Source organism: Bos indicus x Bos taurus, chromosome 26, assembly GCF_003369695.1.
Source record: "Bos indicus x Bos taurus breed Angus x Brahman F1 hybrid chromosome 26, Bos_hybrid_MaternalHap_v2.0, whole genome shotgun sequence".
NCBI lineage: Eukaryota > Metazoa > Chordata > Mammalia > Artiodactyla > Bovidae > Bos > Bos indicus x Bos taurus.
This window is the reverse complement of record NC_040101.1, coordinates 45,879,743-45,903,477: the sequence shown is the minus strand read 5'-3', so window position 1 is coordinate 45,903,477 and position 23,735 is coordinate 45,879,743. Positions and strand designations below refer to the sequence as shown.

The window sequence follows — 23,735 nt, the reverse complement described above, 5'->3', positions numbered from 1 at the left end:
AATAGTGGCAAAAGCTGTGAATGTTACAGATATTGAAGAAAGTTTATGACTAATAAAAATATATTGGATGACAGTTACTTGGAACACACAGTGACTATGCTATGCTAAGTCACTTCAGTCATGTCCGACTCTGTGCGACCCCACAGACGGCAGCCCAACAGGCTCCCCCATCCCTGGGATTCTCCAGGCAATAATACTGGAGTGGTTCACAGTGACTACAGCTAATGTCAAATAAATAGAGGAGACCTGTATGTGGATGAAATGAAACTGTAATAAATCAAAGATTTCTTGGTAAAATCTACACAGTAAACATAATTTTAAAATTTAGTGTATTCATAAGTATTCCTGATTTTATTCATATTTATATTTTATGAGGTATCCATTTTGGTTTAATTTACACAGAATGTAAATTTAAAAGTAGAAACTGAGAATTTTGTTTCAGATGTAAGAAATATCAATTTAGCCTGTCATTCTTTTTAATCATTGTTCAAAACACAAGTTTAGTAGTCAATTCTTCTCCTGAAACTAATTTATTTTTTATTCCCAGGAATGTTTATAAGTTCAATTAATCTATCTTGGTTCCTGTTTTTTTCTCCCTCTTGGTATATTAACCTAACTAGTCCCTTATGTAATATCTTAAAAATAATTACAGACAAACAATTTAAAGGAAATCATTATTTTAAGTACTGTCACTTTCAATTTTGAAAGTCTGTTGCCAGTTATTAATTTATGTTGTATGCTTGCCATCAAGATTCCCTGATACAGATTGCTATGTTTATATTCTGTTAAAATGCAGAAGACAGTTAGAGACTCTAACCAGTCCAGCAGCTCAATTTCATTTATGGAAGATTCCTATTAGATGATACTCCGTAAGTGTAAGATGTACATGAAGTTAAAAGACAAGAGGTAAATGGAAATTCTGTAAAAAATATTTATTAAGAAAAACATTAGAAATCAGATATTTACCAATTAAACATCTCAAAATAACTTTAGTAGAACAGCAGATAAAAAGGCAGATACCGAGAAATCTAATACAATAAATTGCTTAAGATTCCTGACTTTGGTATAAGGCAGGCCTGGGTTCCAGACGTAGCTTTGATCTTTACTAACTTTTCTAAACTTTAGAATCTTCAACATTATATGAAGATAAGTATGTCTCTGCCTCTTAGGTTCTTTGAGAATTTTAAGCAAAATGATGTCTGCAAAGTACTTACCTATGAGAACACTAGAAACACCTAATGAAAAAGCTGTAATTATTATTTTATTGTTAGTACCTTGACATTTGAGTGACACTTAAAAATACAGGAATCACATACTTAAAGTACTTTCATTTCCTCCTACAGATTATTGTATACACAGAGTTCATATGTTTCTATGCTCTTTGTATAAACGATGGTTGTAGTCCTGACTGTTAGGATTACAGTCATGACTTCTTTTGGACTCTAGATTTGAGTACCATTAATTTGATTGACAGTGTTTCTGTAGGTAGCAAGGAAAATTTACAGTTTATAATGTGTTTTGGTTCCTTGGGATGGAAAATCCAAACTTTTTCTGTAGGTAGGGAAGTATGGTCCCCATCCCCTGATATTGACTAAATTGGTCTTTCCAGTTGTACTTGGAATGGTTACTTGGTTAGAAACAACAGAAAAACCTCTTACTGGCTTATACTAAAAAGAACTTCTCATTAGGATACTTGGTTGGCTTGTGCCGATCAAAGGAAAAGCTGAGTGAGATCTAAGAAAGGACAAAAAAGCTTCAGCAGTCTTAGCAACTCTAAACACTGCATTTTGAGCAGTATCATCAAGACAGCTGGGGTCATGGACTTTGAAGCTCAAAGATTGCCTACAGGGGAGAATCTAACTAGCCTGAGTTGAGACTAGGGCAAGACTAGGGTGCAGAGAACTGTGGTTGACAGTTCCACTAAGAGCACATGGAAAATGGAAGTACAGTAATCCAAGGGGAAAAAGATGGAGTTCAATGTCCAAAATAAGGGAGGAAGGCATGTTAGGCAGACAAATCAAGAACATTCTACTAACCTTTTCAAAAATCAATTTGGGCCCAAATGTGGTTAAATGAAATGCTAAGGTAGGCAGTGTGAGGACAGGTATAGAGGAGTAGCATATTACTTGAAATTTATAGAGCTAGATTTCATATTCTGTCATAACAAAAATTTATTTTCACTTTTTACTATGAACGTTGCTTAAAAATTTAAGTGTTTGATTACTTGAACTTTGAAAGTTCACGAATGCCTGTGGCATTAAAAATTACCTTTTCTTATCAGATGTTTTGAAGAAGATTATAATTCTTGAATTTAGTGACACATTGCAAGAACTATGACCCTCTTTTTGACACATATTTATCAGGTACTTTCTTAAAAAAAGGGCTAAATTTAGCTTGTCCATTGCACTAAATAGTTGTAGCTAAATTGTTTCACCTTATATTACCTCTACAATTTCTGAAAAACTCTAATTATTAAATATATTGTGTACCAAATGGCTAATAAACTAAGCAAAGATATACGATAAAGAATAATTAGATTCTGCTTTTGCAAGGTCAGTTTTCTTTTTGATCATTCCTTTTTGGTTAAGTCTTAACAACTAAATCACATAGTGCCTGGAGAAATACATAGATAAATAAGCAAATAAGTAAGTAAACTCATTTGATTTTAGGCGGAAAAGTATAGACTTAACAAGCATCATCCAGGGCTTGTTAATGCGGAAAAAGTAGATCCACCTGGTATCTCTCCAGACATCTTAGCTACAAGAGATGAAAGGAACCAATGAAGTTTATTTCAATTTTTTTTTTTTTTAAATTTTTGTGTACATGATGGTTTAGGTTCCAAACTTCTAATCATGGCTTGGACTTTCTGGTGACCAGCGTCCTTCCAGGAGCCCACCAAGGTCACCTCATTAGAACCAATGAAGATTCTTATCACCTATCCCCTAGAAAATTCCAAGGGATTTAGGAATTCAGTGTCAGAGATTCTAATCACTCAGAAAATTACAGGGGTCTTAGGAGCTGTATGTCAGGTACCAAAATCAAACACTAAATGTTAAAACAAAAGATCCTCCTAGTACTTCTACTTACAGGAGTTTTAGGAGCTCTGCATCCAGAACCAGGCACAGATGTGGATCTATATATCTATATTTTCTTATTATCTCACATATACTTATTCTAACATGTACATATATTGTATATATGGGTACTATTGTGTATACTTTGACATAGTTTGCTCACCATGCAAATATTTTGAAAACAGCATGAATGCCAAATCACTTTTTAATTTTTACAACTCTAATGCTTTACATTTTTATGGTGATGATAAGCACATAATCTATTCATAACAACATTTAATCACCAAAATAATCACATTGTTTTTTATAGATTATAGATAAGGAGGCAGGTCTTTGTCCCTGTTCAAAATCAGTCCAAAAGTACAAAAGTATATGGGAAAAAAATTCTCCTTTTAAATCCATGGTGTTTCTACTTTGCCTCAAGCTCTCATGAAGTAAGGAGATAGGATATTTTCAGGGAGGGATATATATATATAGCAGCACTTCACTGAGCAGTTTTAAGCTAAGCCAGATTATCTACACAGCTTATCAAAAATTTCCTGATGTAGTTAAAAAGTAGGCTTGATTACCCTGCTCCCATCTATCATTCTATATTCTCAGCCTCCATGGAATTTATTAAAATGTAGAAATTCCCTAGTAAAATGTTACTTTCTCATTGTTCTTACACATAGAAGTTTCTAAAAACCTAATACCTAAAGAAAATTTTTACGCTAATTGACACAAACTGTCCTGACCCACTCCCCACAAATCACAAACTTTAGAGAGGCTTAGGATTATGTTATCTGGGTTCGATTCCTGGGTTGGGAAGATCCCCTGGAGGAAGGCATAGCAACCCTCTCTAGTATTCTTGCCTGGAGAATCCTGATGGGCAGAGGAGCCTGATGGGCTATAGTTGATGGGGTCACAAAGAGTTGGACATGACTGAGTGACAACGCATATCACAGCACAGCACAGGATTATGTTGGATTTTTTTTTTTTCAAATGGCTTCTCTCCTGCTTTTTTAGATCCTCAGCATAATTTTGCAATTAATTATTTTTAATTAATATATTTATTTTAATTGGAGGATAACTACAATATTGTGATGTTTTTGCCAAACTGAAGGAAGGCCCCAAAGTGAAATGGTTAAGAATATGTATTGTCTCTGGTAAGAAGACAAGTTTTGCCTTTTCCTACTTGTGTAATCTTAGACATATCATTTAATCCTTCCAACCCTTGTTCCTTCACCAATAAAATGTGGATAATAAATAACACTGGATTATTATGGGAATAAGGGCTTCCCCAGTGGCTCAGCAGTAAAGAATCCTCCTGCAATGCAAGAGACACAGATGATGCAGATTTGATTGCTGGACTGGGAAGATCCCCTGGAGGAGGGCACGGCAACCCACTCCAGTATTATTGGAGGGCTAATCCCATGGACAGATGAGCCTGGAAGGCTACAATCCATGGGTTTGCAAAGAGTTGGACACAACTGAAGTGACTGAGCATTATAGGGATAAGGTGAAATGATGCACTGAAAACTTTTAGCTCGGGAACTTCTCTCAATTATTAAGTAACTACTATTATTATTGTGCTAGTCTGCTTGGAATGCCATAAGGAAATACCATAGACTATATGGCTTAAGCAAAGGAAATTTTTTCCTCACATTTCTGGAGGCTGGAAGTTCAAGATCAAGGTGTGTCAGGGATGGTTTCTGGTGTCACCTCTCTTCCTGGATGGTGGATGACCACCTTCTCTCTGTGTCCTCACAGAGAGAGTTGAATACATTTAGAGAGACAAAGAAGGATAGAGAGAGAGAGAGGAAGGCAGCAAGAAAGAGCACTAGCTTTCTGGTGTTTCTTCTTAAAAGGATTCTAGTCCTTTTGGATCAGAGCTTCACACTTACAACGTCATTTAACCTGAATTACTTCCATAATGGTCCTGTCTCAAAATCATATTAGGAGCTAAGTCCCCACATAGGAACGTGGGGAAGACACAATTTGGTCCATAACTACCATTAGTTACCAGAGTCAATAATGTTGTTTGTGCATAAAAGAAAATTATAAAAAAGTCTTATTTGCTATATCACAGAATTTTGCTTTCCCTAAATTTGTCATCTCTAAGCATCCTAAAACTTTTCTGCTTCATAAACATAGTCTCTGAATTTTACATTTTTTAACAAAAGCAATAATATGACTGGTGTAGACAGAAAAAATGTTACCTTCTCCATGCCCATATCTTAATCCTTAGAATTAATTGAATCAGTTCAGTTCAGTTCGGTTCAGTCACTCAGTCATGTCTGACTCTTTGCAACCCCATGAATCGCAGCACGCCAGGCCTCCCTGTCTATCACCATCTCCCAGAGTTCACTCAAACTCATGTCCATCAAGTCAGTGATGCCATCCAGCCATCTCATCCTCTGTCATCCCCTTCTCCTCCTGCCCCCAATCCCTCCCAGCATCAGAGTCTTTTCCAATGAGTCAACTCTTTGCATGAGGTGGCCAAAGTACTGGAGGTTCAGCTTTAGCATCATTCCTTCCAAAGAAATCCCAGGGCTGATCTCCTTCAGAATGGACTGGTTGGATCTCCTTGCAGTCCAAAGGACTCTCAAGAGTCTTCTCCAACACCACAGTTCAAACGCATCAATTCTTTGGCACTCAGCTTTCTTCACAGTCCAACTCTCACATCCATACATGACCACTGGAAAAACCATAGCTTTGATTAGACGGACCTTTGTTGCCAAAGTAATGTCTCTGGTTTTCAATATGCTATCAAGGTTGGTCATAACTTTTCTTCCAAGGAGTAAGCGTCTTTTAATTTCATGGCTGCAGTCACCATCTGCAGTGATTTTGGAGCCCAGAAAAATAAGTCTGACACTGTTTCCACTGTTTCCCCATCTATTTGCCATGAAGTGATGGGAACAGATGCCATGATCTTCATTTTCTGAATGTTGAGCTTTAAGCCAACTTTTTCACTCTCCTCTTTCACTCTCATCAAGAGGCTTTTTAGTTCCTCTTCACTTTCTACCATATGTCACCTTTAAAGGCCAAAGGACTTCCCAGGTGTGATTAAAGATTTCAGATGGTACAGTTATCTTAGGTTATCTAGATGACTCCAATGTGATTACAAAAGTCCTTATAACTGACATAAGATAGGACTGTTCAGGGTCATAGTGATGCAGCATGAGAAGGACTCAATTAGCCATTACTAGCTTTGAAGGTGGAAGGAGACCGTGAACCAAGGAGTGCAGGCAGGCAGATTCAAGAAGCTAGAAAAGGCAACAAAACAGATATACTCCTCGAGCCTCCAGAAATCAGTGTAGACCTGCTCACATATTAACTTTAGCCCAGTGATCCCACTCTGGCCGGTAGAACTCTAAGATAATTCATTTATATTGTTTTAAGCCACTAATTTATAAAGAAATAGGAAGCTAATGTGCTGCTCATACTTTCTTTGCATCAAAAAGAACTTTTGCCCTGTATTGGTTTAACATTATTCAGAATGTTATTTTTTTCTTTTTCTTCAGCAGCACTGTAGGCATTTATAAATCCTTCAAATCATTACTCATTACTCAGGCTGACATAGAAGGGTTGACTGAGATAGCCTGCCCTTTGAAATAGAATTATCTGTTTATTCAGAAACATTTGATTTGGTTTCTACTATCTGCTTGCCTGTATTCTGGAAACTGGTGGGAAATGATCTCTGGTCTCTAATGGACAGTTGTCTTGTTTTTATTAAAAATCTTATTTTTATTATGAAAAGAGACTGGAGTATGAATTTTAGCCAAGTTTGGGTATTCAGTCTAGCTCTTCCTTATTACAGGGACTTAATTTCATTAACTTTTAATTTATCTGAAAAGCAGAAATGATAATCTACTTCATGGATGATTTAAAAGGTTTTAAAGAGATCATGTAAACAAAAGAGCCAGTACATGAACTAATACAGAGAGAATATTCAAAAAAGAAAAATGCATTTCTCTTTGCTTCTGTCAAAATATGGTAAGCCAGAGTTGACTTATTAATTTCTTCTTGATGAATTTTATACTACGTTTTTAGACAAAACTTCTGTAAAGTCTCAAGAAAAAGACAATGTAATGTTGCTTTCTGTTGAGTGTTTGTGGGTATGGGAAGGGGCTATCAGGTGTATTTAGGGACATGTATGATGATTCAAGACTGCCTATTTAACATTCGTCATTACAGTCAATGTACTTTGTCAAGTGCTGAGTACATTGCACTTTCAAGACACAATCTTCTTGTTTGTTGGCTTGTTTCTTTTGTTTGTTTGTTTTTGTGGTTGTTCAGTTTTTAAGTTGTGTCTGACTCTTTGCCAACCCATGAATTGCAGCATGTCTCACTCCTCTGTCCTCCCCTATCTCCCAGAGTTGGCTCAAATTCATGACCATTTTGTCAGTGACACTATTTGAACCTCTCATCTTCTGCTGCGCCTTTCACCTTCAATCTTTCCCAGAATCAGGGTCTTTTCCAAAGAGTTGGATGTTCAAATCAGGTGGCCAAAATATTGGAACTTCAGCCTCAGCAACAAACTTTCCAGTGAATTTTCAGGGTTTATTTCCTTTAGGATTGACTGGTTTGATCTCTTTGCTATCCAAAGGACTCTCAAGAGTCTTCTCCAGCACCACAATTCAAAAGCATCAATTTTTCAGCATTCACTCTTCTTACATCCATACATGACTACTGGAAAAACCATAGCTTTGACTATGCAAATATTTTTCAAAAAGTGATGTCACTGTTTTTTAATATGCTTTCCTCCCAAGAAGCAAGCGTCTTTATTTCAGGGCTGCAGTTATCATCAAGTGATTTCAGGGAAAGAAAATCTGTCACCTCTTCTACTTTTCCTCTTCTATTTGCCATGAAGGGACTGGATGCCATGATCTTAGTCTTTTAATGTTGAGTTTCAAGTCAGCTTTTTCACTCTCCTTTTCCACCTTCATCAAGAGGCTGTTTAGTTCCTCTTTGCCTTTAGGGTGGTATACATCTGAATATCTGATATTGTTGATATTTCTCCTAGCAATCTTGATCCTAGCTTGTAGATTCATTAAGTCCATCATTTCCTGTGATGTACTCTGCTTATATGTTAAATAAGCAGGGTGACAATATAAAGCCTTATCATAATGCTTTCACAATTTAGAACCAGTCAGTTGTTCCATGCCTGGTTCTAGCTGTTGCTTCTTGACTTGCATACAGGTTTCTCATAAGACAGGTAAGGTGGTCTGGTATTCCCAGCTCCTTAAGAATTTTCCAGTTTTTTTTTTTTTTTTGTGATCCACATAGTCAAAGTCTCTAGAGTAGTCAATGAAGCAGAAGTAGATGCTTTTTTTTTTTTTTCTGGAATTCCCTTGCTTTTTCTATAAACCAGTGGATATTGGCAATTTGATCTCTGGTTCTTCTGCCTTTTCTAAACCCAGCTTGTACATCTGGAATTCTTGGTTCATGTAGTACTGAAGCCTAACTTGAAGGATTTTGAGCATTACCTTATTAGCATGTGAAATGAGTGCAACTGTATGGTAATTTGAACATTCTTTGGCATTGTTCTTCTTTGAGACAGGAATGAAAACTGACTTCCAGTCCTGTGACCTCTGCTGAGTTTTCCAAATTTGTTGACATATTGAGTGCAGGACTTTAACAGCATCATCTTTTAGGAATTAAAATAGCTCAGCTGGAAATTCTATCACCTCCATTAGCTTTGTTCATAGTAATGTTTCCTAAGGCCCACATAACTTCATTCTCCAGGATGTCTGGCTCTAGGTGAGTGAATACACCATCATGGTTATCTGGATCATTAAGACTTTTTTTTTTTAATAGTTTGTCTGTATATTCTTGTCACTTCTTAATCTCTTCTGCTTCTATTAGGTCCTACAGTTTCTATCTTTATAATGCCCATCCTTGCATGAAATGTTTCCTTGGTATCTCCAATTTTCTTGAAGAGACTTCTAGTCTTTCCCATTCTATTGTTTTCCTCTATTTCTTTTCATTGTTCACCTATATAAGAATGTTTATTTATATATTATTTATATAAGAATGTTTACTTATATATTAAGTGTTTATTTATATAATTTACCAAATTCATCAACTATTGCTTCTATTTAAGTAAAATAACTCTGGGCTTAAACACATACTTTTGTTTTTGACTACATGTCTAAAATACAAATTTCATTTAATGGTCTATTCAAGCATAATTATTTTTTTCTCAGCTATGACTTTGCATTTCAAGGTAAAATAATTATTTTTAAGTTTGTATGTCCACAAGGTATTTTTACATCAAGTATTGTAGTGTATGTCTTTCTCAAAGACTGTTGACATTTTTAAATGAATTTTTCACAAATCTATAGTCTTGCCATATAAACAAAACTATGCATAATTAATATAGCACTTTTACTGTCTCCTAAGAGTTTTTATACTATTTAAATTCTTCTATTTGCAGTAAAAGTATATGTATTTTTCCACTACATTATTTAATATTTCTTATATAATATCCCACATGAAACAATTTTATTTTGTAATTCAATGCTAGGAATTATTTTTCAATTTCATGAAATTGATATTCTTCCTCATTCAGAAACTATAATAATACTTTCTCTCTCCTATCTTGAAAGTCAAGGAACTCAGACATATTTGATATAGTGAGACCATGATGTATTTAATGCTTTACATATATTTGTTTATTTAATTCAGTTACTTAAATATAATTGTATGTGTGCATGTGAAAGTCACTCAGTTGTGTCTGCCTCTTTACGACCCATGGACTGTAAAGCCCTTGGGGCTACTCCATCCATGGAATTTTCCAGTCAAGAATACTAGAGTTGATTGCCATTCATTCTCCAGAGAATCTTCCTGACCCAAACTCAGGTCTCTTGCATTGAAGGCAGATTCTTTACCATATGAGCCACCAGGGAAACCCTTATATATACTTTACTACCTTGTTATTGCTGAGAAACTTAGCTCTTAAAGGGTAAATAACACATGTAAGGTCATACTGTATACATGGAATATTACTGGTGTCTCACCCAAGCTCTGGCTCCACAACTTGTGCTTAAATGTGTTTATTTCCAGTTTACCACTACAGAAGTTGTGTAGTTCACCACTGCATATTGGTCCTTATGGCTTTTCTATTAAGCTGTTTTTGTGGAGAGAGTTGGAATTTAATAAATACAAATAAATTAAAATAGTGCCTGTTTATTTTGAATGGAAAAACATTGAGCTAAAAGTCATCATCATTCCCTTGCAAATGCTTGAAAATGCATCAGTTTGCTTTCAGAGATTATCACAAAATTGTAAGCAAAACCAGTGAAAAGAAATAATATTGCATTCTTAGCTTCTATGTTGATGGTACTGTTTATAGAGAAACTAAGTTTATTAAATTTTCCTAATGAGAAGACTATGTTAATATGGACACAAAGCCAAACTTTAATTAATATTTAGAATATTACTCTTCCGTTATCTCATCACTGTAGTGAAATTATCAATGTCATCATTTTCTTCACTAAAAGACTTAGCTAAAAATCAAGTGTATGTTAAATCCAAGCATAAGGTTTGAAGCCAGTAGTTACATACTGTTATAACTTTAGTTCAGCTATTAACCTTCCACAAACATATACACAAAAAGGTATGTTTTAGATACAAGCAATTAAAACCATGCAAAAGTGAATTAACATCAAACTAAATTAAAATATTATTCAAATGAACCTCAAAATATTCAGTTTCTCTTGCTACCTAGCTATTTAAAATAAACAGTGTATATAAGTATGACTAAGAATAATTCCTGCAGAGAAAAAAGCTTAGAAATAAGAAATAGGGACTTTTCTCATTCTAACATACTTAATAATTTATTTTTCAAAAAATCATGTAAATATATTATATCCCTCCTAATTCCATATAATAGACAAACTATATCATATTTCCTATATATTTTTGATTCAAACTCTATTATCTTAGTGAATAACCATAAACCCCTTAGTAGAGTCAGATTAAATGCTTATCTTAGATGATCCTTTTGTTCTTATATCTTACTTTATCTCTAGAAACAATCATTTATCTGGAATATAAATTAGGGCAGAGGAACAAAAAGGAAGTTACTATAGTCCATGGAATTCTGAATGATTTTAGATTTGTTCCTTATTCAGTTGCTAAGTAGTGTCCAATTCTTTGTGACCCCATGGACTGTAGCATGCCAGACTTTGTTACCCTTCACTATCTCCCTGAGTTTTCTCAAACTCATGCCCATTGAGTCAGTGATGCCATCCATCCATCTTATCCTCTGTTGCCCCCTTTTCCTCCTGCCTTCAATCTTCCCCAGCATCAGGGTTTTTTTTTTTTTTTCCAATGAGTCACCCCTTCCCATCATATGGCCAAAGTTTTGGAGCTTAAGCTTCAGCATCAGAACTTCCAATGAATATTCAGAGTTGATTTCCTTTAGGGTTGATTGGTATGATATCCTTGCAGTCAAAGGGTCTCTTAAGAGTCTTCTCCAGCACCACAATTCAAAAGGATCAACTCTTAAGCACTCAGCCTTCTTTATGTTCCAACTCTCACATCTGTACATGACTACTGGGAAAAAACAGAGCTTTGACTACACAGACCTTTCTTGGCAAAGTGATGTCTTTTTAACTTGCTGTCTAGGTTTGTCATAGCTTTCCTTCCAAGGAGTTAGGTTCAGTTCACTCACTGAGTCATGTCTGACACTTTGCAGCCCCATATACTGCAGCACTCCAGGCTTCCCTGTCCATCACCAATTCCCAGAGCTTGCTCAAACTCATGTCCTTCAAGTAGGTGATGCCATCTAACCATCTCATCCTCTGTCATCCCCTTTTCCTCCTGCCTTCAATCCTTCCCAGCATCAGGGTCTTTTCCAATGAGTCAGTTCTTCCCATCAGGTGACCTAAGTATTGGAGGTTCAGCTTCAGCATCAGTCCTTCCAATGAATATCCAAGAAGTAAGTGTCTTTTAATTTCATGGCTGCAGTCACATCTGCAGTGATTTTTGGAGCCCAAGAAAAAACTCTGTCACTGCTTCCACTTTTCCCCCTTTTATTTGCCACGAAATGGTGGAACCAGATGCCATGATCCTGGTTTTCTTGAATGTTGAGTTTTAAGCCAACTTTTTCACTCTCCTCTATCACGTTCATCAAGAGTCTCTTTAGTTCCTCTTCACTTTCTGCCATTAGAGTGGTATTCATCTGCATATCTGAGGTTATTGAAATATCTCCCATCAATCTTGATTCCAGCTTGTGAGTCATCCAACCCAGAATTTCCCATGATGTACTCTGCATAGAAGTCAAATAAGCAGGGTGACAATATACAGCCTTGTACTTCTTGCCAGTTTGGAACCAGTCTGTTGTTCCATGGCTGATTCTAACTGTTGCTTCTTGACCTGCATACAGGTTTCTTAGGAGACAGGTAAAGTGGTCTGATATTTCTGTCTCTAAGAGTTTTCCATAGTTTGTTGTGATCCACATAGCCAGAGGTTTAGCATAGTCAATGAAGCAGAAGATGTTTTCCTGGAATTCTCTTGCTTTTTTTTTTTTGATCCAATGTAGAGTGGCAATTTAACCTCTTATTCCTCTGCCTTTTCAAAGCCCAGCTTGTATATCTGGAGGTTTTTGGTTCATGTACTGCTGAAGCCTACCTTGAAGGATTTTGAACATTACCTTGCTAGCATGTGAAATGAGGTCAAATGTTTGGTAGTTCAAACATTCTTTGGCATTGCCTTTCCTCAAGATTGAAACAAAAGCTGACTTTTTCCAGACCTGTGGCCACTACTCAGTTTTCCAAATTTGCTAACATATTGAGTGCATCCCTTTAACAACATAATTTTCTAGTATTTGAAATAGCTCAGCTGGAATTCTATCACTGTTCACCAGCTTTGTTGGTAATAATGCTTCCTAGACAGCATATTAAAAGCAAAGGCATCACTTTGCTGACAAAACCATATACTCAAAGCTATGGTTTTCTCCAGTAGTCATGTATGGATGTGAGAGCTGGATCATAAAGAAAGCTGAACACTGAAGAATTGACACTTTTGAACTGTGGTGTTGGAGAAGACTCTTGAGAGTCCCTTGGACTACAAGGTGATCCAACCAGTCAATCCCAAAGGAAATCACTCCTGAATATTCTTTGGAAGGACTAATGCTGAAGCTCCAATACTTTGGCAACCTGATGCAAAGGGTTGACTCATTGGAAAAGACCCTGATGCTGGGAAAGATTGAAGGTCAAAAAATAAAGGGGCGACAGAGAATGAAATGGCTTGATTGAATCACCAGCTTTAGATTTAGTATTTTCCTAATATTAAGCCTAAAACAACTGTTATCTTTAAGAGAGATAGTCATTCTTAAAACAATATGCAGTTGTTTGGCACTACTATTTTTCAGGGCTTAAATATGTATCATCACATTTATGGGGATGAAATATAGTGATTAATTTTATTTAAGTAAACACCAGGTAGGGATTTGGTAGCAATTTTAATTAATTCCACATTTATTAAACACCTACTATATGCTTCTAAAATTTAATTTGACAGTAAGTAAAGTACAATAATAGCATTACAGGAAAAATAGCATAAAATTTAGGGGGTGTGTGGGTGTGTGTGTGCGTGCGTGCATGCGTGCAATTTAAGAAGGATTTAACTTTGACCTTTTGGCACCAACAAAGTACAAACTACATAAGTATGGTTATCCAAGCATTGTTTAAAGTTCTCTGCAATAGAATCACAGTATGATAGAGTTCAAAAAAATCAGTTTAATGTGTTACATTGTGTAGAATATTTAACAATAAGAAAAGCACCATCCTTGGATTCAGTCTAGTCTAGTCTAGTGTGTTTTCTTTCAGTCTAAGCTCTTTAATTCTCAAGTATGATAATCAATACCTCTTTGATGTATATATGCTAGAAATAATTAGATGTACGGTTGAAGTTTAGAGCATTCACACCGAGGGAATATCAGGAGCAGATGCCACTACCAATAAGCAATGATAGCAGTGGAGATGAACAGGATTGAATCTCTGACTTCAAAGAACTCAGTGAAAATGGTGATAAACAATGTTTTATCAAATAATTGCAGCTCATTTTACCCATTTTAATTGAGTCCTTTGTTGAAGACATGTACATGGCCTCAGGAGAGGGTTTTGTTATATATTTGCAAAAACTTTCCATTTTATTTTTATTCCTCTAATCTCTTTCACTCTCATTTTAATTAGGGATTTTTCAATCTCATCATTATTCACATTTTGGGCTAGATAATTTTCTATCATAGAGGCATGTCCTATTTATCACGGGGTATTTCTCAGCATCTTTGGCCATTATCAACTAAATTCTAGTATCACTCTCCCCACTGCCTCACCCTCTGCAGATATCACTACCAAAAACATCTCTGGATGGGCAAAATTAATCATAGTCAAGAACCGTTGCTTTTACTCCTTGAATCATTATTTAGAAAGTATTTTATGAGAACCCAATGCAACACAGGCAATAGGTTGGTCATGTGGATAGAAGGGCTTCCTAGGTGGCACTGATGGTTTAAAAAAAAATGCTGGCCAATGAAGAGACGCAGGAGACTCTGGTTCAGTCCCTGCGTTGGGAAAATTCTGCAGAGGGGGACATACCAACCCACTCTGGTATTCTTGTCTGGAGAATCCCATAGACAGAGGAGCCTGGTGGGTTACAGCCGTGGGACCACAAGAGAGTCTGATACAAATTAGCACTTAAATAACAACAAGAGAAAGCTCATAGCACAAAATTAATTATTAGAAAGGAAAGGGAAAAATCCAAACCAAATTTGGTCTTTAAAAACATAGTCTAGTAGTGGCAAGCAGGAGCTACTCTTCATTGTGGTGCGCAGGCTTCTCCTTTCAGTGCTTTCTCTTGTTGCAGAGCACAGGCTCTGAGCACAGAGGCTTCAGTAGTTACAGTGTGTGGGCTCAGCGGTTGTGGCTCTTAGGCTTAGTTGCCCTCAGGCGTATGGACTTTTCCTGGACCAGGGATTGGAGGGGTGTCCTCTGAATTACACCACTGGACCACAAGGGAAGCCCAGCATCAGTGATATTTTTACTATCAGTTACTCTTCTGAACCTTTTTCAGCTTATTTAGGATATCTAAAATAGAACAGAAGATCTATTCAAGGAGTTTTGTATTCTGACTCATACTTCCTTTTCTTAGCTTTACTTCTTAGTAGCTCTGTTTCCTTTTCCTTTAAACTAATAAGTCCCATGAAGGTAGCTCACATTTCCTTGCATAAAGGATCACTTCTGGAACTTCTTGACTTGCTGAACCCAAGGGTACTGCCTAAAAAATTATTCTCTCATACAATTGGAGCAAAAGAATGTCAGCGAAGGAAGGGAAATGAGGCACTGGGCACCAAAATGCATAGAGGACTAGAATGTCTTTTAACCAAAACTCTTGCCAAGTAAATCTTTCATCAGCTTATGATTTTTCATCCTCTGTGGTTCTCATTGGGAGTTTCTCATTGTCTCACCAACCAAAAGGGAGACTTTAGGAGGGTGTTAGGTCATCATGCATTTGTGTTGTCCTCACAACATTCTCTTATCCATTTTATCAATACCACTTTACTGTCTTCATCTGCACTCCTTTCTGCATCTTTCTTTTTTGTTATGTGCTTCATAACTACCTTAAATAAAGGATATAATATGGAGAAAATAAAAGATTCTGGAAATACTCATGGAGGTAAATAGTAGACTTAAATGAGTTTAAATTAGAGTTGCTTCCAAATTCCTGCCTTAGTAATAAATCAAAAATCAAATTAGATGCAAGATCATGATACAGTCCTTAGTCCTCACACTCAGTCAAAGTGTGCAAGCTTCAGAAATGTACCATGTCGTGTATACTGTGCGCTACTTAATCAGGAAATCTAAGTGACTATGATTCTAGTCATTAAACTGTAGGGGTGCATTTCATCATCTTTGGACTTGTCAGCATTTATCTTATCTTCTTTGATTAGATACATCATAATTTCCACCCCCCCGCCCCCCTCCGCCCCGCTTTCTTCAGATATAATGGACAACTTTAACTGTGTATATTTAAATTGTAAAATGTGGTGTTTTGATATACATTGCTATAGCTTTGTCATTAAATTATGTCCAACTCTTTGTGACCTCATGGACTATAGACCACCAGGCTCCTCTGTCCATGGGATTTCCTGGCAAGAATACTGGAGTAGTTTGCCACTTCTTCTCCAGGGGATCTTCCCAATCCAGGGATGGAACTGGAGCCTCCTTCACTGGCTCCAGGTGGATTATTTACCACTGAGCCACATACCTATATACTGTTAAATGCATACCACAAGTTAGTTATCACATCCATTAACTCACAAAGGCAGTGTTTGTGTTCTGTGTGTGTGTGTGTGGTAACAACATGTTAAATCTACTCTCTTAGTAGATATGAGTACATAGTATAGTATCATTAAGTATCATCACCATGTTGACCATTAGATCTTCACTTATAGTTTAAGATTCACTAATTTTTTTTTTTAATTATCAAATGTAGAACTCAGCTTTGATTCCAGAGGTTAAAAATTGTTTGCCACTAAGATGAAAATGGGTGTCATTTTGGATGAACTCTGTTGGTGGCTGACCAGGGTGCAATTCAGAGCCCTGGCACTGCAGGATACAAAAGCAGTCTGCCATTCTTACTTCCTTGCTGTATCCTTCCCTGTTAGTCTAGCACATTTTTCTCTTTGATTCTAGCTTGTCCAGTTTAGGAATGGTGGGAAAGAGACAAATAGAGAAACTAAATGAGTAACAGCAAGACAGTGGTAAAATTCTGGAATTAATTCTCTTGTCTCACTAATCTTTCCCAAGTCAAGCAAAAAGGTGCCCATTTATAAATTCTTATAAGGATAATGAAGATTATTCATTCATTTATTCAGTTGACACAGAAATATTATACAACTATGATCTACCCACTGTGCCAGTAGCTTCATGTTAATTTGTTATGGTTGAGGATACAATAAACTAATAAAAGCCAGGTGTGCCTAATAATTTGTAGATCAGTTGCACTATATTTGATCCTACATGAAATGCATGAGAAAAGTTTACTTAGGTACATCAGAATATTTTTTGTAATTTAAATCTGCATTTTACAAAATGCTTACCACATATTCCTCTTTTTATCTAATTTGTAAGTTATTTTTATCAGATTCTTTGTTAAATGGTTATTTGTGCACTAATAAAAGATTTTTCCTTAAAGGTGTGATGATTGAAGGAGTTAAATTAAACACGTGATGAAGAAATGTATTCCTTATTGTATGTTTAATGTGGTTTAAATTATAAAACCCAGTATTTATAAGCATTATAATACTCATCTCTCCACTTATATCTTTTTCAATAAATGCAGCATAGTCTATGATACACAGTAAAACTTGTTTTCCCTTGATGGGAATAAGTCCCTCACCCAACCATTGTATACTGTATGTGTGTGTGTATATATATATATGTTACACATGTATATACTATATATGTACATATATATGTAGTATATACTACAAATGTACATATACAGGCTTCCTGGGTGGTTCAGCAGTAAGGAATCCACCTGCAATGCAGGAGACACAGGAGACATGGGTTTGATCCTTGGGTCTGGAAGATACCCCAGAGAAGGGCATGGCAACCTACTCCAGCATTCTTGCCTGGAGAATGCCATGCGCAGAGGAGCTGGTGGGCTATAGTCCATAGGGTAGCAGAGTGGGATGTGGCTGAGCATACACACACATACTACATATATATGCTGCACTTTAAGCTAAGAAAATATCATTGCTAGTTACATACTGAAGAATAAATTTTTAAAATTTATAGCAGAGTTTATTATTTCATAAGTTGTTTAATACATTTGTGTCATTTTGATGTAATTTGATAATGTGTGTGAAGTAATTGTGACTACAAATGGTTGAGTTGTTTTATTAAAATTAGCAAAACACACAATACTTTAGTGCTTATTAAACCCAGTGAAATAAATTAAGAAGACATTATAATTAAAAGAAATAGCAGCAATTTAACATCATGATTCCAGAAACATCATTAGCAGTGTCCTCTGTGGGTATAGGGTATTAAGCATGCCAAATAGGAATGACTATCTGAATTAAGTTATTTACATTGTTCCAAAAAAAAAAAAGTATGTGTCTACTCCACTCCATCTTTTTCCAGTGAGTAACCATCAATAAAATATATATTATTTGTTATCTTCCAGGCAATACAGCTAAAGTGTATATTGAGATTCAGGATGAAAATGATCATCCCCCAGTGTTTCAGAAAAAATTCTACATTGGAGGTGTGTCTGAAGATGCAAGGATGTTTGCTTCTGTGCTAAGAGTTAAGGTATGAGAACATTTGTTAAGATACAGAATTAAAAGTGAAAACAAATAGCTTACATTTTGCAAATAAACTATAGCCATATAATTTATATTAACTGAATGCATACTTGCATTGTTTAAATGAAAATCTGAAGCTTACAGATATATGAGTTTAATTAGTCAAACTAAATACAGATTAATTATGAGGTGAATGCTGAGTAACTTTTGTGCTTTATTTTCACTATAAAAATAGAAACAAATTTCTTATGATATTTCACATAGATTAAAATATTAAGATGTATGTTTACCTAATAGATTTGTATGCCTTTTATATTAAGGTTTGATTTAAAATAATTCCAAAGATTCTCAGAATGGAGTCTTATAGCAAATATAAAATTGTTATTTTCTAATTGAAGAAGTAATGAAATAAATTTTGTATTTTTTTATCAATTATTTTTAAAAATTCAAAATGTTAGTTAAATCAATGTGAAAATTAATGCTACTAACATCAGTACTTTGGTAAAGATTTGTAAAAACCTTGATAGGTCAGAAATATTTTGCTCATTTTGTGGTAGTTTAAAAATACATCTAAGATTAAAGTTGCTAATTTAAAATTTTTCTTTAGTTAATTACCAAATATGTGTTCAATAGTTAGCAGTACAAAAATTTGAAGAGTGTTTTATAACTAAGAAATAAATTTGTATATATTGCGTTATGCTAAGGGAATTTTTATTTGCTATAAGACTTTATTAGAGTTATTTTTCTGAAGCTATTTTAAATATCAAATTTTAAAATAGCTATTAATGTAAAAACATAAAACCGAAATATCTCTAAGAAAATCCAGCTGTTGATTGCTTCTCATTTGGCACATGAGTAGATAACTGCCTTTCTTTCCCTATTATCAGGATCATCATGATTGAGCTCTCCTTACATGTGATTTTTATCATCTTACAAACATTCTTAAATAAGAAAGAAAAATCAAGCAAATAAAGCATGTGTGTGTACTTGCGAAATATCTCTTTCACAGTGCCAGATTCTGATTCTTGATTTGAATCACCAGTTATAACTAAAATTGGTCTACAAATTTAAGCCAACACATTATATCCAATTTGTATTATGATTAACAAATAACAGTCCTTTGTTGATGTTTATATTATTTTACAGTTTAGTCTTATAAAGGATTGATTCAGTCCATCCATTTAGTTGGTAAATAATTTGTGAATGTTTATAGTCTGCATTGTCCTAGAAGCTGGACATAGAGCAACTGAAAGATAATCAAACAAAGACCCCCAAATTCCTCACCCCGATAATGCACACAAACTAGTACCAGAAACAAATTATAGATCCAATGTCATGTTACGAGCAAGACTTGTGTGTTTCTAGGTAAGATGCATTCTGGGCATTCTGAAATCAAGTCTCTAAAGATGGAGGAAATTTGGTTTTCAATGTGACTATAAAGCCTGGCTGGGGATGAGACTGGAAATGCAGCCCAGGACTAGGATATGGTTTTTATCCTTGACGTATTTTGAACGAAAGTCTTCGAATGGTTCTGTCTAGAAGAGTGACATAATCCAATACAAAGGGATTATTCTGAATGCTGTGCAGGGTGAGGAGGGGGAAAGGCACACAGTGTTATGGATGAGAGTAGAGACAGAGCCCAATGCACCACTAGTCCAGGCTTAAACCACGGTGGTAGAAAGTGAAGATGATAAGAAGGAAATAAAAAGAAAGCCCAAAGGATTTGCTGATGTATTATATAAATACGTGGTGCATTAGAGAAAATCAAGGATGGCTCAAAGGGTTTTGTTCTGAACAGGTCCCCATTACACGGGTCCCCATTACTCCCTCAGGTACTGTGGTGCAGAAATCAAGAGTTCATTTTTGGAAATTGTATGTTTCTGAGGCTTTTTCAATATGCAAGTATGATTCTTGCAGGACAGTTACAGATTTTGATTTAGAGGAAGGAAAGAAATCATAGACCAGATTGAAATCATGATATCAAGAAAATGGGTGTAGGTGGAAAAAGTCCAAAAGGCTAATCCTTGGGAAGTCAACACTTGGAGATCTGGAAGAGGATTCAGCAACTGATGCTGAGAAATAGCTGCCGTGAGGTAGCAGGAACAGTAGGAAAATGTCGAGTCCCTTGAGCCTCATGAGAACTAGATTGATGAAAGGGAGTAATCAAGTGCTGCTATGAATAGAATGCCTCCGTAGATTTTTACATGACCACTTATGCTAATAAAGTATATATTTCAGTTCAGTTCAGTTCACTTCAGTCACTCAGTTGTGTCCGACTCTTTGCGACCCCACGAATCGCAGCACGCCAGGCCTCCCCGTCCATCACCAACTCCCAGAGTTCAGTCAGACTCACGTCCATCGAGTCAGTGATGCCATCCAGCCAACTCATCCTCTGTCGTCCCCTTCTCCTCATGCCCCCAGTCCCTCCCAGCATCAGAGTCTTTTCCAATGAGTCAACTCTTCGCATGAGGTGGACAAAGTACTGGAGTTTCAGCTTTAGCATCATTCCTTTCAAAGAAATCCCAGGGCTGATCTTCAGAATAGAGTTGTTGGATCTCCTTGCAGTCCAGGGGACTCTCAAGAGTCTTCTCCAACACCACAATTCAAAAGCATCAATTCTTTGGCACTCAGCTTTCTTCACAGTCCAACTCTCAAATCCATACATGACCACTGGAAAAACCTTAGCCTTGACTAGACAGATCTGCTTTTCAATATGCTATCTAGGTTGGTCATAACTTTCCTTCCAAGGAGTAAGCGTCTTTTAATTTTATGGCTGCAGTCACCATCTGCAGTGATTTTGGAGCCCAGAAAAATAAAGTCTGACACTGTTTCCCCATCTATTTCCCATGAAGTGATGGGACCAGATGTCATGATCTTCGTTTTCTGAATGTTGAGCTTTAAGCCAACTTTTTCACTCTCCTCTTTCACTTTCATCAAGAGGCTTTTGAGTTCCTCTTCACTTTCTGCCATAAGGGTGGTGTCATCTTCATATCTGAGGTTATTGATATTTCTCCTGGCAATCTTGATTCCAGCTGGTGCTTCTTCCAGCCCAGCGTTTCTCATGATGTACTCTGCATAGAAGTTAAATAATTAGGGTGACAATATACAGCCTTGACGTACTCCTTTTCCTATTTGGACCAGTCTGTTGTTCCATGTCCAGTTCTAACTTTTGCTTCCTGACCTGCATATAGGTTTCTCAAGAGGCAGGTCAGGTGGTCTGGTATTCCTATCTCTTTCAGAACTTTCCAGTTTATTGTGATCCACACAGTCAAAGGCTTTGGCATTGTCAATAATGCAGAAATAGATGTTTTTCTGGAACTCTCCAATGATCCAATTGATGTTGGCAATTTGCTCTCTGGTTCCTCTGCCTTTTCCAAAACCAGCTTGAACATCTGGAAGTTCACGGTTCACATATTGCTGAAGCCTGGCTTGGAGAATTTTGAGCATTACTTTACTAGCGTGTGAGGAGTACAATTGTGCAGAGGTTGAGCATTCTTTGGCATTGCCTTTCTTTGGGATTGGAATGAAAACTGACCTTTTCCAGTCCTGTGGCCACTGCTGAGTTTTCCAAACTTGCTGGCATATTGAGTGAAGCACTTTCACAGCATCATCTTTCATGATTTGAAATAGCTCAACTGGAATTCTGTCACCTCCACTAGCTTTGTTCATAGTGATGCTTTCTAAGGCCCACTTAGATGGATGTCTGGCTCTAGGTGAGTGATCACACCATCGTGATTATCTGGGTCATGAAGATCTTTTTTGTACACTTCTTCCATGTATTCCTGCCACCTCTTCTTAACATCTTCTGCTTCTGGTAGGTCCATACCATTTCTCTCCTTTATCGAGCCCATCCTTGCATGAAATGTCCCCTTGGTATCTCTAATTTTCTTGAAGAGATCTCTAGTCTTTCCCATTCTGTTGTTTTCCTCTATTTCTTTGCATTGATTGCTGAGGAAGACTTTCTTATCTCTCCTTGCTATTCTTTGGAACTCTACATTTAGATGCTTATATCTGTCCTTTTCTCCTTTGCTTTTTGCTTCTCTTCTTTTCACAGCTATTTGTAAGGCCTCCCCAGACAGCCATTTTGCTTTTTTGCATTTCTTTTCCGTGGAGATGGTCTTGATCCCTGTCTTCTGTGCAGTGTCACGAACCTCATTCCATAGTTCATCAGGCACTCTATCTATCAAATCTAGTCCCTTAAATCTATTTCTCACTTACACTGTGTAATCATAGGGGATATGATTTAGATCATACCTGAATAGCCTAGTGGTTTTCCCTGCTATCTTCAATTTCAGTCTGAACTTGGCAATAAGGAGTTCATGATCTGAGCCACAGTCAGCTCCCGGTCTTGTTTTTGCTGACTGTATAGAGCTTCTCCATCTTTGGCTGCAAAGAATATAATCAATCTGATTTAGGTGTTGACCATCTTGTGATGTCCATGTGTAGAGGCTTCCCTTGTGTTGTGGAAGAGGGTGTTTGTTATGACCAGTGCATTTTCTTGGCAAAACTCTATTAGTCTTTGCCTTGCTTCATTCCGTATTCCAAGGTCAAATTTGCCTGTTACTCCAGGTGTTTCTTGACTTCCTACTTTTGCATTCCAGTCCCCTATAATGAAAAGGACATATTTTTGGAGTGTTAGTTCCAAAAGGTATTGTAGATCTTCATAGAACCGTTCAACTTCAGTTTCTTCAGCATTACTGGTTGGGACATAGACTTGGATTACTGTGATATTGAATGGTTTGCCTTGGAAACAAATAGAGATCATTCTGTCGTTTTTGAGATTGCATCCAAGTACTGCATTTCAGACTCTTTTGTTGACCATGATGGCTACTCCATTTCTTCTAAGGGATTCTTGCCCGCAGTAGTAGATATAATGGTCATCTGAGTTAAATTCACCCATTCCAGTCCATTTTATTTCACTGATTCCTAGAATGTCAACATTCAATCTTGCCGTCTCCTTTTTGACCACTTCCAATTTGCCTTGATTCATGGACCTGACATTCCAGGTTCCTATGCAATATTGTTCTTTACAACATTGGACCTTGCTTCTATCACCAGTCACATCCACAACTGGGTGTTGTTTTTGCTTTGGCTCCATCCCTTCATTCTTTTTGGAGTTATTTCTCCACTGATATCCAGTAGCATATTGGGCACTTACTGACTTGGGGAGTTCCTCTTTCAGTATCCTATCATTTTGCCTTTTCATACTGTTCATGGGGTTCTCAAGGCAAGAATCCTGAAGTGGTTTGCCATTCCCTTCTCCAGTGGACCACATTCTGTTAGCCCTCTCCACCATGACCCGCCTGTCTTGGGTGGCCCCACGGGTGTGGCTTACTTTCATTGAGTTAGACAAGGCT

The 23,735-nt window shown here is 36.6% G+C and overlaps 1 protein-coding gene across 7 annotated transcripts in view; it reads left to right on the top strand.

Moving 5' to 3' along the window:
* PCDH15 (protocadherin related 15) overlaps positions 1 to 23,735 on the top strand; it is a 1,046,857-nt gene that overhangs the window by 909,016 nt on the left and 114,106 nt on the right. For all 7 annotated transcript variants that reach the window (XM_027528919.1, XM_027528921.1, XM_027528918.1 and 4 more), the window contains one exon: positions 18,258 to 18,385. In XM_027528919.1, coding sequence (XP_027384720.1) covers positions 18,258 to 18,385 — 128 coding nt within the window. The remainder of the gene's footprint in view (positions 1 to 18,257; positions 18,386 to 23,735) is intronic.